Source organism: Sceloporus undulatus, chromosome 6 (assembly GCF_019175285.1).
Source record: "Sceloporus undulatus isolate JIND9_A2432 ecotype Alabama chromosome 6, SceUnd_v1.1, whole genome shotgun sequence".
NCBI lineage: Eukaryota > Metazoa > Chordata > Lepidosauria > Squamata > Phrynosomatidae > Sceloporus > Sceloporus undulatus.
Genome location: NC_056527.1, coordinates 106,581,083 through 106,596,809, shown reverse-complemented (window position 1 = coordinate 106,596,809; position 15,727 = coordinate 106,581,083). Strand labels below are relative to the sequence as shown.

Below are 15,727 nucleotides of genomic sequence, written 5' to 3'. Positions count from 1 at the left end.
GCTCAGGCCTTTGGATTGGAGGTCCTTCTCACCCTAGGCTCCGCCTTCCGCCATCTCTATTGGTTACCTTTTCCGTCACTCCACGGCTCAGGATTGGAGGAGGCCGTCCGGGGGGATGGCGGAAGGCGGAGCCTAGGGCTGAGGGGTGAGAAGGACCTCCAATCCAAAGGCCTGAGACGTGGAGTGACGGCAAAGGTCACCAATGGAGATGGCGGAAGGCGGGGCCTAGGGCTGAGGGAATGAGAGGGAGGCGGGGATTGAGGAGAGCAGGCGGGAGCCGTCGGAGGAGGCCTTAAAGGGGTCGAGCGAAAGAGGGGAAGGTAAGCGAAGGGAGTAGGGCTCTGGCTGCGTCTGCACTGGAAATATAATCCGGTTTGACACCACTTTAACTGCCACGGACTAAAACAAATGCCAGTATTGTACTTGCCCATAGGGAATCACTGGGGAATACTCGGACCTCCACAGTGTCCTCCTCAGCACTCTTCTCCAGCACTGCGTCCCAAATGAGTTGATTTCCTCATTGTCCAGGTCTCACATCCGCATTGATTTTGCCTTCTTAATGTCCAGCAGCATTAAGCCTTCCTTCTCGGCACATCCTCCCTTGACCTTCTTCAGTCACTGATCCAAGCCTTGGTTAGTGTCTGCTAGTAGTATTGTGTCATCTACATATCTTAGTGGTTAGTGTTCCTTCCTCCGACCATCACTCCTCTTGTTACTGTTATCATTACTGTATTGTATTTATTTGTATCCTGCCCTTCTCCCAAAGCTGGGACTCAGGGCGGCTTACAGCATTAAAAAAGACCATAGAGTTAAAAACATACAAGAATAGTACTCCTCTTTCCGCTTAATCTAAGGCCCAAAACACATTGCAGGAATAACCCAGTTTGAGACTGTTTTAGCTGCCCTGCCTCAGTGCTAGGGGATCATGGGAAATGTAGTTCATTGTGGCACCAGAGCTCTCTGACAGAGAAGGCCAAATGTCTCACAAAACTACAGTTCCCAGAATTCCCTGCCATTGAGCCAGAGCGATTAAAGTGGTCTCATACTGGATTATTTCTGCAGTGTGTTTTGGACCTGAGCCTTCTCTGCACATACATTGAATAAATAGGGTGATCACATGCAGCTTTACTTGATCCCTTTGCCGCCAATTGGGAACCATTCTCTTCTCACAGCAGCTTCTCGTCCTGAGTACAGGTTATGCATCAGGACAACCAGATGTTGTGGCACTCACATTCCTCTGAGACCGAGCCATAGCTTTTCGTGACTTATGCAATCAAAGGCTTTGCTGTAGTCAATAAAGCACACGCAGAAGACGCCTCAGATGGGTTGCAACTACAACTTCCATGATCTACACCCAGCAGCTGGTAGGTGCTCTAGTTCAACACATTTGAAAAGTCCTAAACTCTTCCCCAATTTAGGACTTTTCAACTGTGTTGAACTAGAGCACAGAAGTTGTAGTTGCAACTCATCTGAGGTGGAGGGAAATTAGAGGCTTCTTGGATTTCTGGGTAGGGCATTTTGAAAGACAAAGAAGCTCCCTGGGAGGTATGGAGATGATCTCCATAAAGGTATGGAAGATGATGCAATGCAAAAATATATGGAGAGTTAAAGGCTCCTTACTGCTGGTGTAACCAGTCCCCATTTTTCTTTCTCTTCCTCCTTTCTCTAGTTTTTGAAATGGCAAAAATGCCCCTGGTATGATCTACCTGCAACATATTTGTAGTTCTCAAATCACCATCTGAAAACTAATAATCAGAACTAATTTAGATTATTAGATCAGATTATTTATCCAGGAAGACCAATACGGTCTCCTCAGCAGAAGTCTTTCCTATCAGCTGCTACTATCTCACGTATCTAACTTGAAGACACACAACAACTATTACTTTAAATGGCAATGCACACACACACAGCACCATACAGTATATTCTTCCAGAAATGCACACATCTTTCTTGAAATTGAAAGGCTAAATATAAAAGCTTATGGTGGAAGAATCTGCTTATAAGTAACTTAGGCCCGGTACAGATGGGCCCGATGTGGCATGCTGGCGCTGTGCTAGGGTTACGGGACTGCACAGCAACCACACGGTCCCTAATCCTAGCATGTACAGAGTGTGTGATAATGGCGGCACCCTGTGCACACAGGCATTGCTATTATGACGTCACAACCACACCACATACAAACGGCATGGGGGTGACATGCTTGCGCCTCCCCAGGCAGCTTATGGCAGCCTAACTGCAGCGGGAGAAGGAGCTCTGAAACAGAGCTCCTTCTGGCACGTGCCTCGTTCCCACAGCCACAAAATGGCTGCGGGAGCGGCACCATGCAGAAAGGGGCCAAGCGGCCCCTTTCTCCTCTGGCTGCGGATGTCGGGGTGTCCTGGGGCATGAAGCCCCAAGGACACCCCTTTTCCAGGCCACGGGGAAGCAGCATTTTGCCACTTCTCTGTGGCCTGGAAAAGTGCCAGGTTGGAGCCGCAGGAGATACTGGTGAGGCTGCCCTGCCTCCAACCCAACAAGAAAAGGGGCGGCTGCAGACCGCCCTTTTCCGTGGTCTGTACCGTGCCTTAGTTCCAACCTGGCGTGGTATTGCTATTGCTTTGAAAATGTTATTTTTGGGTTGTAATTTTCTTAGCCTTGGGTTGTAGTTCAAAAGAATGTTTCCCAGCTCTGCTGCCTAGGATGGGAAATGCAGTAAGCCCACTGCCTTCATCCCAATGAACTGGGGAACCTGTCCAGAGATCTGTAATCCACTCACCATCTCAAAAGTAGTAGCAGGATGATACTGTATATTTTTTTCTCCTTTTCCATCTTCTCAGGGGAGCACAAATCCAGCCCCAGGCATGATCCGAATTCACATTCTGGATGGAAAGGCATTTGTATGGAATTATGTTGATGCACGGCGGGCCCGAGAGGAGCATCGCATTGTTGGCACATTGGTTGGGGCATTGGCTCGGAAGCCACGACAGAATGTAAGGTTGGGGCTTCCTCTGCAGTTGCTCCCGGAAGAAGCCCGACTGCTGCTGGACAAAGGCTTGGCAACCTTGTGTAAAAATACAGCATCCCCACCCCCTGGGGAGGATACAAGAGAGGTAATAATCTATCCCAGTACTGTGCCTTCGTGAGGAAGATTCCCAAATCCTGTGATAAAAGTGGAGGATGCCTTCCTTGGTTGCCACAGTCTTCGTAGAATGGCTGAGGAACACATGGACCTCTGGGTGTTATCAGATGGTAACTCCCTTCAGTGCCAGCCAGCTTAAACAGCGGTGAGAAAAGATGAGATTTGTGGTTCAATATATTGAAATATACCTAATCAGTGACCCCGCTGTATAGTATAGATCAGTAGTCCTCAGTCTTTTCAAGACAAGGTAGCCTATTGGTTATTACCAGTTGCAACCATGAAAACATGTAACTTGTGGCTTTACGTGTTGTACTCCTCTTCATTACTGTTACGTTTCTGAGGGGGGGAAACTTTAGAATTAATAATGGCTTAAAACTTTTAAACATCCAGCCCAAATGCCTAAAAAAATTGCTTTAAGCAGTACAGTTAGAAAATAATTAGCTTTCTACTCTTATCATTTTTGAAATATGGTTTTGTCACTCATGGTTACCCCAAAAAAGTTACAGGCAACATATTCAAGGGTAGCCATGTTAGCCATGTAGTAAAGAACAACAGAATCTTGGGGTTTCAAGAGAAGTTGCTTTTCTGTTGCTAATGGGAGTTGAAGACCCCATACAGACAGGCCAAAATAAAGCTGCTTTGAGTCACTTTGGAGGTATGATGTTTAAATGATGCATGTGTCCTAAGAGTCCGGAAGTTGCACCAAAGTTGCACTCCACTCCTTAGGACTGGAGCATGGCTTTGGTGTGGCTTCCGGACTCTTAGGACACATGCGTCATTTAAACGGCATACCTCCAAAGTGACCTGAAGCAGCTTTATTTTGGCCTGTCTGTACAGTCCTGAAATTTTATTACCTATCTTTTCTTGCCTATCTGTTCCTGGTCCCCATATGGCCTGCACTGAGATCCCTCCAAAACAACTGAACTACAGCAACAGAAATGACATCTGATACAAAATGTAGGCCTATGACTCTATCATCGTCACCTTTTTCTGTATGATTTTTAACAACATTTGTCTAGTGAAGAAGCCAGTGGACCTTCAAAAGCTTGTACGGTGTATTTTGTGCATTTCAGTTGGCCAGTTATGGCATTGCTCTTTTGCAGCTTTTGTATTTTGCTGTATTTTGGTTATTGGTAACTGTTACTTGTAATCCATTCCTTCCAAACTCTGTCATAATCAGATTGTTCTGCATCACAGAAGTGTAGAAGGCAGGGAGTGTTGAGCTTTCCTGTTTGTCTCTACAGGATCCCTTATCCCAGCAGAAGGTGACTGCTTACCAAAAAGGGCTGGAGGAGAACTATCAGGAGCAGGTACGCCTTGCTGCTGAACAGAGGAAGATCTTATTGGATACTCTTGCAGAACGTATAGCCCAGGGCCGGGCAAAAAAGAGGCAACGGGAAGGTGAAGGAGGTGAGCTACACTGCTAGTTATGTAGATCTGTTAGGCTGGATTGGGCCAGTTCTGTACTGCAGTCATGAACCATGGATGTTGATACACTGCAATTCCCACTATCTGCAACCAAGTATCAGTTGTAGTTGGGGATGACAGAGGATGCAGTCCTGCACAATCTGAGGAATTTTGGTTGTAAAAATCAGGGTAGTGTCTCAGACTTGTAGCAATGACAACTTGTCTTGGGATATATAGAATACTCATAGCGGTCAGACTAAGGTACTGTAAATGTTCTTGTATCCACCCCACATTATTAAAATTTAGGATGCTCTAAGTAACCTTAAGCGTAAGCATTGTGGACTGGATTACAATGACTGTAGCTGGAGGGCAACTTTTTGCCATCTCTTGTAAAACACCAACTCAGGATCACGTTACAAAAGATAATTGCAGCAGGCTCATGGCAGATAAAACTACTACTTTCCCATATGATATATTTTGCAGTATGGAATTTGTTGCTACCAGACGTGATGATGGCTCTGAGACTTAAGTGGCTTTAAAATGGAACCATTCATACAGGGTAGGTTTATCAATACCCATGATAGACAAACAGTGCTTCTGTACACAGGTGCAGCACACTTCAGAATAGGCTGCATGTAGGCTTCCTAGAAAGATCTGGATGGACAAGGCTGGAAGTAGGATGCCTGACTAGATAAAGCCATGGCCTCATCCAGCACAGCTCTTATTGAATCTTTAGTACCAATAATGCCCTAAGTTTGCAAGTAGAGCAGACCTACTGAATTGGTGGGAACTTGTTAAGTCAGCACTTAGCCCAAGTTCCTCTGTTTTGGTGAGCTTGTTGTGTCTGTGACTGGCAATTGGATTTTGGCCAATATGTGCATTTTACTTTCCAGCTTTCTCTCCTCTTCCCTCTGATTTGATTACTGTTAAACAACCTTTAGTACTTAGAGCTCCACAAGCAATGATAAATTGCATTGTATTTCCATAGCTATGCAGTTTCTCATTCAGCATATGACCTTGTTAGAAAATATACATGCATAGACATACCGCACTAGAAAGCTTAACTCTTTTTTTGCTGGGAAATTGGGGGGGGGGGGTCTCTTGACTGAGTAAATTTAGGGGAAAGATGTAAATTTGGCCTGTTTTCTGCTTCCCTACTTCATGATTTCACATGATCTATTTTAAATTTTCAGGTTAGAACTAGTGCCCTTTGGGTCTTGTTGGATTCCAACTCCCATCAACCCTAGCCAACTATGGAGAGGCTCATGGATGATGGGAGTTTATCCAGCAACAACTGGAGGGCCATAGGTTCCTTACCCCTGCTTTAATCACAAACTCACAACTTGTCTTACAATTCAAAGACAGCCTTACCCACACAAGGCACCAACAGATATGCTGGACTACAATTTCCTTGTTCTTCAACGAGATGCCTGCAGTGATGGGAATTGTGGTTGGAGGCATTGGATGGGAAAGGCTGACTTAGGCCATTTAGCACACTGGTACAAGTGCACCTCTCCTTTCATTTCCAGAGCCTCCCTCCAAGCTTGGAGAGGTGGAGCCCAGTTTTGTGCTTCCTCGAGACTCAATGATGATCCAACTCCCAACAGAACGTGTTTACCCATGCCAAGAAGAGGTGGTGGTGGATTGGCATGTACCCTCCAAAGACTGGCCTTACACTGGACAACCAGACCACGAGATGCGTTATTGCATTTTCCGGAGCCTCTGGGGAAAGGGCTTCTACATCACTAGTGGGAGCAAATTTGGGGGTGACTTCCTTGTTTATCCAGGTAGTGAAAGATTCCTGGGAAAGGAGGGAGGGAAACAGACAGTGGGATTATCAGAACCAGACTACCCAATGAGCCTCTTCAGTTGAAGAATGAAATGTCAAAGCTCACCATGAGCAGCGAAGGCAAATTGAAAACCAGCTGGAGAGTCATCCCTCTCTCTTCATCTTTTGGCCTAGGAAGGAACTGGCTATTCATCTAAGATAGGCTTAGTCAGCCTGTTACTGAAAAGGGAGGGCAGTTTGAAAATGAGGAATCAGGATGATATTTTCTTAAAACAGGGGTGGGAAGCCTGTAGCCTCAGCCTAATTTAATGCATGAGGGAAGAGGGAGTCCAGAGGGAACAGAATGATGGCAAAACAAAGGGGAGAATGCTAAAATGGATGTATGGAGAAGAGCTATTCATCCTGCTTCTACTGGCATGCAGCCATGAATGAATTAACCTTCAGAGAATTGAAAGCTCTATAGAAAAATTGTTTGCAGCCCAGTATTAATGCCTGTCTCTAAATTCTTGCCACTTACTGCCCTCCAAATGGTTCCCACTAATCCCCAGCCCCAAATTTTTTGGGAGGTAGAACCTTTGCTAAGATCAAATTTTTGAAATGGGTTTCTTGTAGAACAAAAGTGAGCAGTTGAAGGCTTCCAGATGTTTGCGCACTACAGATCCCAGAATCTCTGGCCAGTGGCTCTTTTGGCTAGGATGTTGTAAGCCAAAAACTTCTGGGTGTAACATTTGTTACAAGCCCGTTTTAACATAAGAAGCAGTCTTTGACAATGATAAGAGGTGTCTTTAAAAAGTCAGGATTTTTTTTAATGCCAGTGTCTTTCAATCTGGCATGTTCCACTTTAGACTATAACCCTTACCATCTACAGCCAGCATGGCTGCAGATGTAGTCCAACACATGCAGAGAGTGCCAGCTTTGGAAAAGCTGGCATGGGAAAACTGCCTGTCTGGTTTTTAAGAAACATCTCATCCTCCTAGAAGATTGCTCTTTATCTGGGGCAGGGGGAGAGCCTTTACTAAATTTTATACCTTCTGTTCTTACAGGTGATCCCATGCGTTTCCATGCCCATTACATAGCCCTCTGTGTCTCTCAAGATACCCCTCTCTCCTTATGTGACATCATCAGTGCAGGGCGCCTTGGCACTAATGTCAAGAAGACAGTTCTAATCTGTTCAGCAGGCAAGGATGGGACTGCAACATATACATCTTTGCAATGGACTGGGATGCAGTAAGAGCAAGCAGATGCGGTTGTCACTGTGAAAGAACTATGATTGCCTCTCATAAGACTTTTGCCTTGTTCACATCTGACATGTAGGCAGGTGAGGTAAGTGGGTTGAATGCAGACCCAACCCCATTTTTGTAGCCCTCAGGTTACTTCCAAGATAATTTTTAATAAATTCAAGGACTGTGACCTCCATATTGTCCCAAGCCACATGAAACCACTCTCAAAGGTGACTCCCCAACATGCCTTTCAAAAGCTTTTAAAAACACTCAAAATCAGCCAAAATCTGAACTGGAAATGACATGAAGTGGCATCACTTCTGGTTGTGGAAAAATTGACTAGCGTGTCCTGTTGTGAGGCTAAAAAAAAAAAAGCCCTTGCCTCAGTTGCCCATCCTTGGTATGTGGAATTCTTAATCATTTGTTGTAATTACAGAAGTATTTTTAACAGCTACCCCTGTGATAATGCGTGTATGGCTAGAAAACCACCAACTAGCTGTCCACCAGTATACAGTCTGCCCTTCTCATATGCAGGGGATCCGTTCCGCCCCCCCCCCCCCCGGCATTTGAGAAAAAAACACCTATGCTCAGGTCCCATTTGTTTGTATGGCAGCGCGCTCCTGCGTGCCATTTTCTCCCTTGCTACTTCCCATACACGGACAGTCAAAGCCACGTACGGGAAGTCTGCATATTGCAGGGGCAGACTGTAGTTGGAACACAATCCCCACTACTGGCTGCAGATTATAAAAACTGTATTTCAACATAAGCAGCAGGCACCATGTTGGGGAAAAGGTGCTCTAGAAGAGTTTGAGATGGCTTTCACAGCACGTCTGCAGCCTTCGGTTGTCTCAAGCAATAGGGGCAAACAAATAACACTGTGAAACAAGGGGTAAGAGGTAGAAAGAGGCATGGAGTGCAGGGTTAAATCTTTCTTCCAAAATAATTTATATTTAATCAAATACACCCTCTTCAAAATACACTATAAACTCTCCTTGTTGCAAAATGGCTGTCACTGTTAGCATGCTAGAGTCTATAATTTGCATAGACAATTCAAAAGTACTAATCATACAGACTGGACTGTTCTGTACACAACACAAACTCCCAGGGATAGGAAAGCTATGGCCTTCCAGAACTTGTGCACTACCTAATAATGATGCTAAGGGGGATGGTGGGAGGTATAGTTGAACTTCTGCAGGAATGCAGTTTCCCCCCTTCCTTGTCCTACTTTCCTCTGAACTCTATTCCCTGATAGCATAATGGTAGCATCTAAATGAAGCCTGAGTCATCTGTGTTGCTCACAGGGAAAAGAGAAAGAACATTAGTTTAGATAAAACAGAGCAGCTACTCTATTCGTTATCACCCATTGACTGGAGGACAGGAAAAGGTGATAACCTCATCAAAAGACTATGCCAGATTTCTATTTGAAAAGCAGAAATTATTAGTTAATTTAGGTCAATGAAGGTACAATTTTAAAAAGTTCTCAGTTGAAGGGGAAAGAAGTAGCAACCATTTTGAAATGAGTGAAGAACAGGCTATGTACATGGCAGCCATTTTCATAACCCTTCCCTCAGACACTGATGGTTCGAAAAATGTTGAAACCAGATAGGGCTGTGGTGATGAGGGTGCCAGGGCACTGGGGATGCCAATGCAGCTCCTTAATATCATTCTCTCCTTGGTGAACAAACAGCAGCTGGGGTGGGATGGAGGCCAAAGCTGGGTCCTCAGTTTCACTTTCCTCATCTCGCTCCACAGCCAAGTCCCACTGAGTCACCTGATCATCAGCACCAGAAGCTGCAAATACACCACTGTCTGTAGGGTGCCATTCAACAGATGTGATAGGTGCTGTGTGCTGCTTGAAGGTGGCTACAGCTGACCCTTTCTGTGGAGAGAAAGAAGACAATATGTTTTGAATGTGGAGTGTGGAGGACAGCATTAGTGGAAAACCCAAAGACTGGGTGAGAAGAGAATCTATATTCTTATATGCTCATTTTGGCAGTACGGAGCCATTAACTAACCTGAAACTGCCTCAGGTCCCAGATCTTAAGGGCTCCATCATCACCACCGCTCACAATAAAAGGTTCATTTCGGTTCCAGCTGATCACATTGACATCTGCATCATGTGCCTGGCTGGTGGTGAGCATGCAAGCTTTCCCTGGTGCTGCCCGTATATCCCAGATCCGGATGGTAGCATCTGCTGAGCAGGAAGCAAAAACCTGGCCCAAGAATGAGGTTATACATTGTCAATCAAAACATGGTAGTAGGCCTTTTAGCTCTTTTATCAGACCCTGGAAAATTCCACCCCATCTAAACAACCCCCATCTAACTGTTCCTCATCCTTTCCTCACCTATAAATTGCCATCAGAATATGTGCCATGTAATTCTGAATCAAATCAGCTACCTAGCTATGTGAAATTGTTACTTAAACAGCAACATGAATTTACTTTCTTTGTAGGAATATAGTCACTTGGTGCATTTCTCTTTCCGCTTTGGCAGAATGTTTAGTTTTCAAAAAACAAAACAAAACAAAACCAATGGTGGAGCAAAAGGAGAAAGGGGACAGGTAAAAGAACAGTTCAGGTGGAACAAAAAAGGGAAAGCAGGCTGCTTCTATGTAGAGTTATTACTGAGGTGCATCTAACTCTGTGAAGAGTTGGGCTTATTGACACAGAAAGCATAAATATTCCACAGATCTACCTGAGGGCCATATTGTAGCCACAATATTATGATTTCATAATGAGTAATAGAATCTTGGGTTGGAAAAGAATAGTGGAGAATAAACAAGCACTACAACACTACACCTTTTTACTCAGAAGCAAGTCCCACAGTGTTAAATAGCACTTTCCCCCCAATTATGCTTGCATACAGTTATGTAAGCCTTAGGTTACTGTTTTGACTATTATGATTACTGTAAAATTGCATATAGCAAATTGCCTACAACTCACTGTAGCTTCATTTGGGGACCACTGTAGGTCTTCCACAGATGCAGTGTGGGCAGTGAAAGGCCGCTGGTCTACCAACCATGAACCATCTTCCCTGGGTGTCCATAAATGGATATTTTTGTTGCAATCACCAGTCAGAAGAGTGCCTGGAAAAGAGGAGACCCAAGATATTGCCAGCTGCAGCCCGTCCATACTGGCCTGTTTCCTCTGCTATGCCAAAACTCACATCTCATGCTATGAGAGAGAAGTATGATGCAGAGCAGAGATGGACAAAATGTGGCCCCCACAATGTCCCCCTTCAAAGTGCAGAAACCCCCAGTACTTAAAATACCAAATAACACTTGCTGCAGCAAACACATATTGAGCAAATGTTCCACCTCCCACTTCCCTCCCCTCCTCCCAGCTCTAGTTTGAAATCTTGTCCCTTGCTTCCAAATGCTTTGCTTGTCCTGGCTTTAAATTAACTAGAGTTAACAAAGGTGCTTTCCACACTGGCGCTTTGTGCCGGCCTGGATATGTGCTAGGGTTGCCCAGGGGCAGCGCCACCGCACGCCCCGCAACTCTAGCATGACGCGACGACGTGATAATGGCGGCGCCCTGTATACACAGGCACCGCCATTTTGATGTCACGGCCGTGCCGCAGCCAAATGGCACGGCACAGGCGTGACGTCCCTATGATGCTGCAGGGCGCTTAGGGTGCCCCTTCAGCGGCACCGGAAGGAGCTCCGAAACGGAGCTCCTTCTTGGGGAGCGCCTCATTCCTGCAGCCACCAAACAGCTGCGGGAACGAAGCCGTTGGAAAGGGGCCAAGTGGCCCCTTTCTCTCCTGGCAGTAGCTCCCCAGGGTGTCCTGGGGCATGAAGCCCCAAGGACACCCCTTTTTGAGACCAGGAAGAAGCGGCATTTTGCCACTTCTCCCTGGTCCCAAAAAGTGCTTGATTAGGGCCTCTGGGTTGCCACTGTGGTTGCCACCTTGTCTCCAATACGTGGCGCAAGGTGGCGGCTGCAGGCTGCCCCAAATGGGCGGTCTGTATCCCGCCAAAGTCTCTGACAAAGAAGCTTCTTTTTACAAAGTTTTTTTAACCCGTCCATCTCCTCCTTGTCCTCTGTTTAGCTGGAGGCTTTTTAAAGTAGCATTGGCATTGGAAGGATAGTTGTAAAAGCATAAATTTGTGGTGTTGGGTTGCAGCAGTGTGTCTGCAGTAAACAATGTGGTAGGGCTTGACCTGGGAAAGAGCTGGGTTCTACTGTAGCTATGTGTGTTGCCTACAACTGGCAAAGATAACAGCTGCTGTCCCCAGCTCATGAAAGAAAAATAGATCTATAAGTTTAGCAACTAAAATTGAAAGTGTGGGGGAAATGGAGGCTGATGAAAGAAAAATAAAACATTCCTCGATACATTTTAGAAGATGATTTCAAGTGGTTTCTAGATGATTCAAAATGTCATTGTTTACTTATACAGGGCTTGCCTGATCTGGTTAGTTCATTTCACATGTGCATATTAACTTTAGATAAAAGGTTTACTGAAACATGCTGAACTTATGACGCAGGAACCTACTTCCACTCATTCTATGTTATCACTGCCTCTTGTTCCAAATTTTGTGTCAAAGTAGTAATGTCCAGGAACACATTCACTTTGTTAACTGAGCTTTACGCTATAAACAGATCAATTTATTCCTTTAAAATTAATTTAAAGGTGTGCCCGGCCAAGTAGTTCCAAATGCCTGAATGTGGCCCCTGGCCCCAGCAGTTGCTCACCCCTGGTATAGCAGTTGGAGTTTTGTAAGGGGAAATGGGAGGTTAAATGCAATGAGCTATGAAGCTGGATGTTCTTGGCTAAGTAACTCACTCAGACTGACCTACCTCACAGGGTTCTTGTGACAGTAACATGGGAAGGAAGACAATTATGTACACTACCTAGAGTTCAGTGAAGAAAAAGTCAGCTATTAATTCATCCCAGCTGATTACCTGGTTTCTTGGGAGACCAATCCATAGCAAACCCCTCAGTCATATGCCCAGCAAATGAGAAGATGGGTTTGATCTTGGCCTGCTCTTCTCTCAGGAAGACCGCCATGGTTTGGGAGTTAAACACTGCTGCCAGGGGTCGCTGTAGATCATAGATGTTCACCTGCCCCTTCTCAGACCAAACAGCAGCTATAGGTGAGTCTCCCAGTTCTGTCACCTACAATAACAACAAAAATGGATATATGTAAACATTAAGGTGGATTTTTGCCACAAGGGAAAAAATGACAGCCCAGCAGGATGGTTAAAATGTTACTAGGACTGCAGAGACCTGGATTCAAATCCCTACTCGTCCATTAAACTCACCAGGCACAATCTCAGACGGACTTAACCTTACACACTTGTTGTGAGGATGCAATTGGGGAGGACCACCATGTTCCTCTCCATGCTTGGAAAAAGAGCAGAATAGAAATTAACCTGATTTTTTTTTTTAAAATCCTACCCGAACTCTGTTGATACCCCCATAGTGGGGAACCATGGCTAATTCCAGTTGTGGTTTCTTTTCTTCATTGTCTTCATCTTCATCACTATCACTGCTGCTTTCTGATCCCAAAGTATCTTTGGTAGCTTGTTTGGTCCCATGGAGGTTATGCATCTTCATTACCATCAACCTTTTGTTATTTTGGGGAGCAGAGGGGAGAAGAGAAGAAGATAATACATTTAGAAAATATATATTTGCTTAGGTCATATCAGGAGTGGGATTATGTGGCTCTCCAGGTGGCACTGTACTGCAACTCCCAGCATTTCTTGCCATTGGCTATGCTGGCAAGGGCTGCTAAGAGTTTCAGATTGACATCTGGAGGGCCACATGATTCCCACCCCTATTTTATATGTGCATTTACTTGCTTCAACACGGAAAGCCATTTTTGCAAATCTCACCTATTGGCCTGGGCACTTTCTGCTTGAGTTCCAGCACAGAGGAGAAGACTCAGTGGGTAAGTGGTTCGATTCTCTCCAAGGGCATCATGTAAAATGTCAAAGCTCAAACAAGGAGCACCTAAGAAGCAAGATTTTTTTTTTTCCAAAAAAGAAGAGGGATCAGCTGCCATCTCTGCTATAGTAGGCTCTCTTGGCATTGTATTGAGGTTTCACAACCGATACTGACTTAAAGACATAGCTTAACTTTCTCTTCCATATCACAAATAGTAATAAACAAAACTTGACCATGTTTCCATCTAAAAGGTCTGTTCCTCATTCCATCATGATAACAGTGGGTGAGTGTGCAACCCCTCACTTTACCCAAAAGCAAACTGACAGAAGTTAAAATTAACCTTATATTTTCTTAAACTTTTAACTGAGATGAAATACAACTTTACAAAAGTGGCTGATGAGCAAGAAGTCATCACTTTTGGTTCAAGTGAACTTCATGCACCCGTGTTCCCTCTAATCCTTAACAGTTAAGCTTACATATATGTTCATCTGAAGACAGAACAAAACATGCCTGATTTCTGCTACTAATTCTGTCCCAACCCACTGCACGTAAAGGACAACCTAGCTTTTTCCAAACAGATCCCATTCAAATGAGTTAGCTATCAGCTAATCCAGACTGGGGAAGGTTCTTCTAGCCTGGAAGCTGGTAACATGATGGGCTGCAACTTCCATCAATTCCTAGCCATGATGAGGGACAAATGGAGTCGAAACCCATTAAGTCCTACAACATCACAAGTTACCCATCTTGATTCACAAGTTCGACAAAAGGACTATCTACGCACCTATTTGGGTCCCACTTCTAAGGATCTTAGGGTACTTGGTTGTTGCTGCTGTGTACCTTCAAGTCATTTCTGACTTACAGTGACCCTAAGGCAAATCTATCATTGGGTTTTCTTGGCAAGATTTGTTTAGAGAACTGGAGTTTTGCCATTGTCCTTTGCCACTGTCATCCCCTGAGGCTGAGAGCATGTGACTTGGCCACACTTGCCCAGTGGGGTTCACACTGTAGAAATAATGTAGTCTGACACCACTGTAAGTGTAAAGCACTTACAGTGATGCCAAACTGCATTATTTCTACCATCACATGCTCTCTGCAAGTCACAAACATTCTGCTTCGGAGGGAATGGCAATTTGGTTTTTCGACACACGTTCCTCGAAGTGTAGTGGACTCTCCCTCATTGGAGGTCTTGGAGCAGATGGATAGCCATCTGTCAATGGGGATGCTTTGATTGAGAGTTCCTGCATGGCAGAATGGGGTTAGACTGGATGGCCCTTGCGGTCTCTTCCAACTTTATGATTCTATGGTAGTTAAAGTGGTATCAAACTGCATTATTTCTACGGTGTAGATCAGTGGCTCCCAAACTGTGCTATTAGAGGGAATTTTGGACTTCAGCTCCCAGAATCCTAGACTATTGGCCGACGTGGCTGAGGCTTCTGGGAGCTGAAGTCCAAAAAATCTCATAAAGGGCATAGTTTGGGTGTAAGGGAACCACTGGTGTAAGTGCACCACTTAAACTACAGCCATGCATTCAGATGCTAGCAAATCCTCCAGCCCAGTCCTGCATGTATGAGATCTCTGCACACAGACTTTATCGATCCTTCCTTCCTTTCAGATTAGCCAGACCACAGAACTTCCTCACCAGTCCCTGCCCGATGGTAGAGGCGGTAGGCGCCCTCGTCCATGATCAGCTCCTCCCCAGCAGCTGGAGGGGGCCCTTGGCCTGGGACATAGGCCCCTCCTCGGCCCTTCTCCCGCTCCTTCTTTTCCTCTTGGCCATCCTCCTTCATCTCTACATCGTCTGCTGCCTCCTCCTCATCGCTGCTGCTGTTGCTAGAGCTGCTGCTGCTGCTCTCCATCTCCCGCATGCTGGGCTCCTCCATCTTGAGAGTGGGCAAAGGGGTCCCTCTGGCCACGCCCCCTCATGGCTTCAGCTGCCCTTACTTCCGCTTCTATCTCTAGGCGCCTCGCCTCAACGCCACATAGAGATAGTCATAGTGGATGGAATAGAGGCTCGATCCACAGTGTTCTTAGTTTCACTTGTTGTTGAGTGCCTTCAAGTCGTTTCCATCGTCTGAGGCTGAGAGACTGTGACTTGCCCAAAGTGGTGACCTATATATTAATAATAATAACAAAAATTGGTTTATAGCCCGCCTCTCCCAAAAGGATCAAGGAGGGTTACAACAATAAAATACATCAACAACATATATGGATATTTTGACCGCATTAATGAGAGGAAAAGCAAAAGGAAGAATAGAAGAAGAGTGGCAGTGTATTATATTATAAACTATTGGAAAATCTGAG

At 45.2% G+C, this 15,727-nt stretch overlaps 2 protein-coding genes across 2 annotated transcripts; one reads left to right on the top strand and one right to left on the bottom strand.

Annotated features, from left to right (window-relative positions):
* The first annotated feature begins 251 nt into the window (after window positions 1-251).
* On the top strand, window positions 252-7,730 carry TSEN34 (tRNA splicing endonuclease subunit 34). Its single transcript, XM_042475861.1, has 5 exons — window positions 252-320; window positions 2,817-3,089; window positions 4,363-4,528; window positions 6,055-6,312; window positions 7,358-7,730. Exons 2-5 carry the CDS (start codon window positions 2,841-2,843, stop codon window positions 7,543-7,545), a joined length of 861 nt encoding a protein of 286 aa, XP_042331795.1. The 5' UTR covers window positions 252-320; window positions 2,817-2,840; the 3' UTR covers window positions 7,546-7,730.
* A 725-nt stretch (window positions 7,731-8,455) lies between these two features.
* Window positions 8,456-15,477, bottom strand: GRWD1 (glutamate rich WD repeat containing 1). Its single transcript, XM_042475859.1, has 7 exons — window positions 15,066-15,477; window positions 13,375-13,492; window positions 12,938-13,106; window positions 12,442-12,655; window positions 10,477-10,619; window positions 9,550-9,747; window positions 8,456-9,413 (listed from the first exon to the last, which is right to left on the bottom strand). Exons 1-7 carry the CDS (start codon window positions 15,304-15,306, stop codon window positions 9,102-9,104), a joined length of 1,395 nt encoding a protein of 464 aa, XP_042331793.1. The 5' UTR covers window positions 15,307-15,477; the 3' UTR covers window positions 8,456-9,101.
* Between the last annotated feature and the right edge of the window lie 250 nt (window positions 15,478-15,727).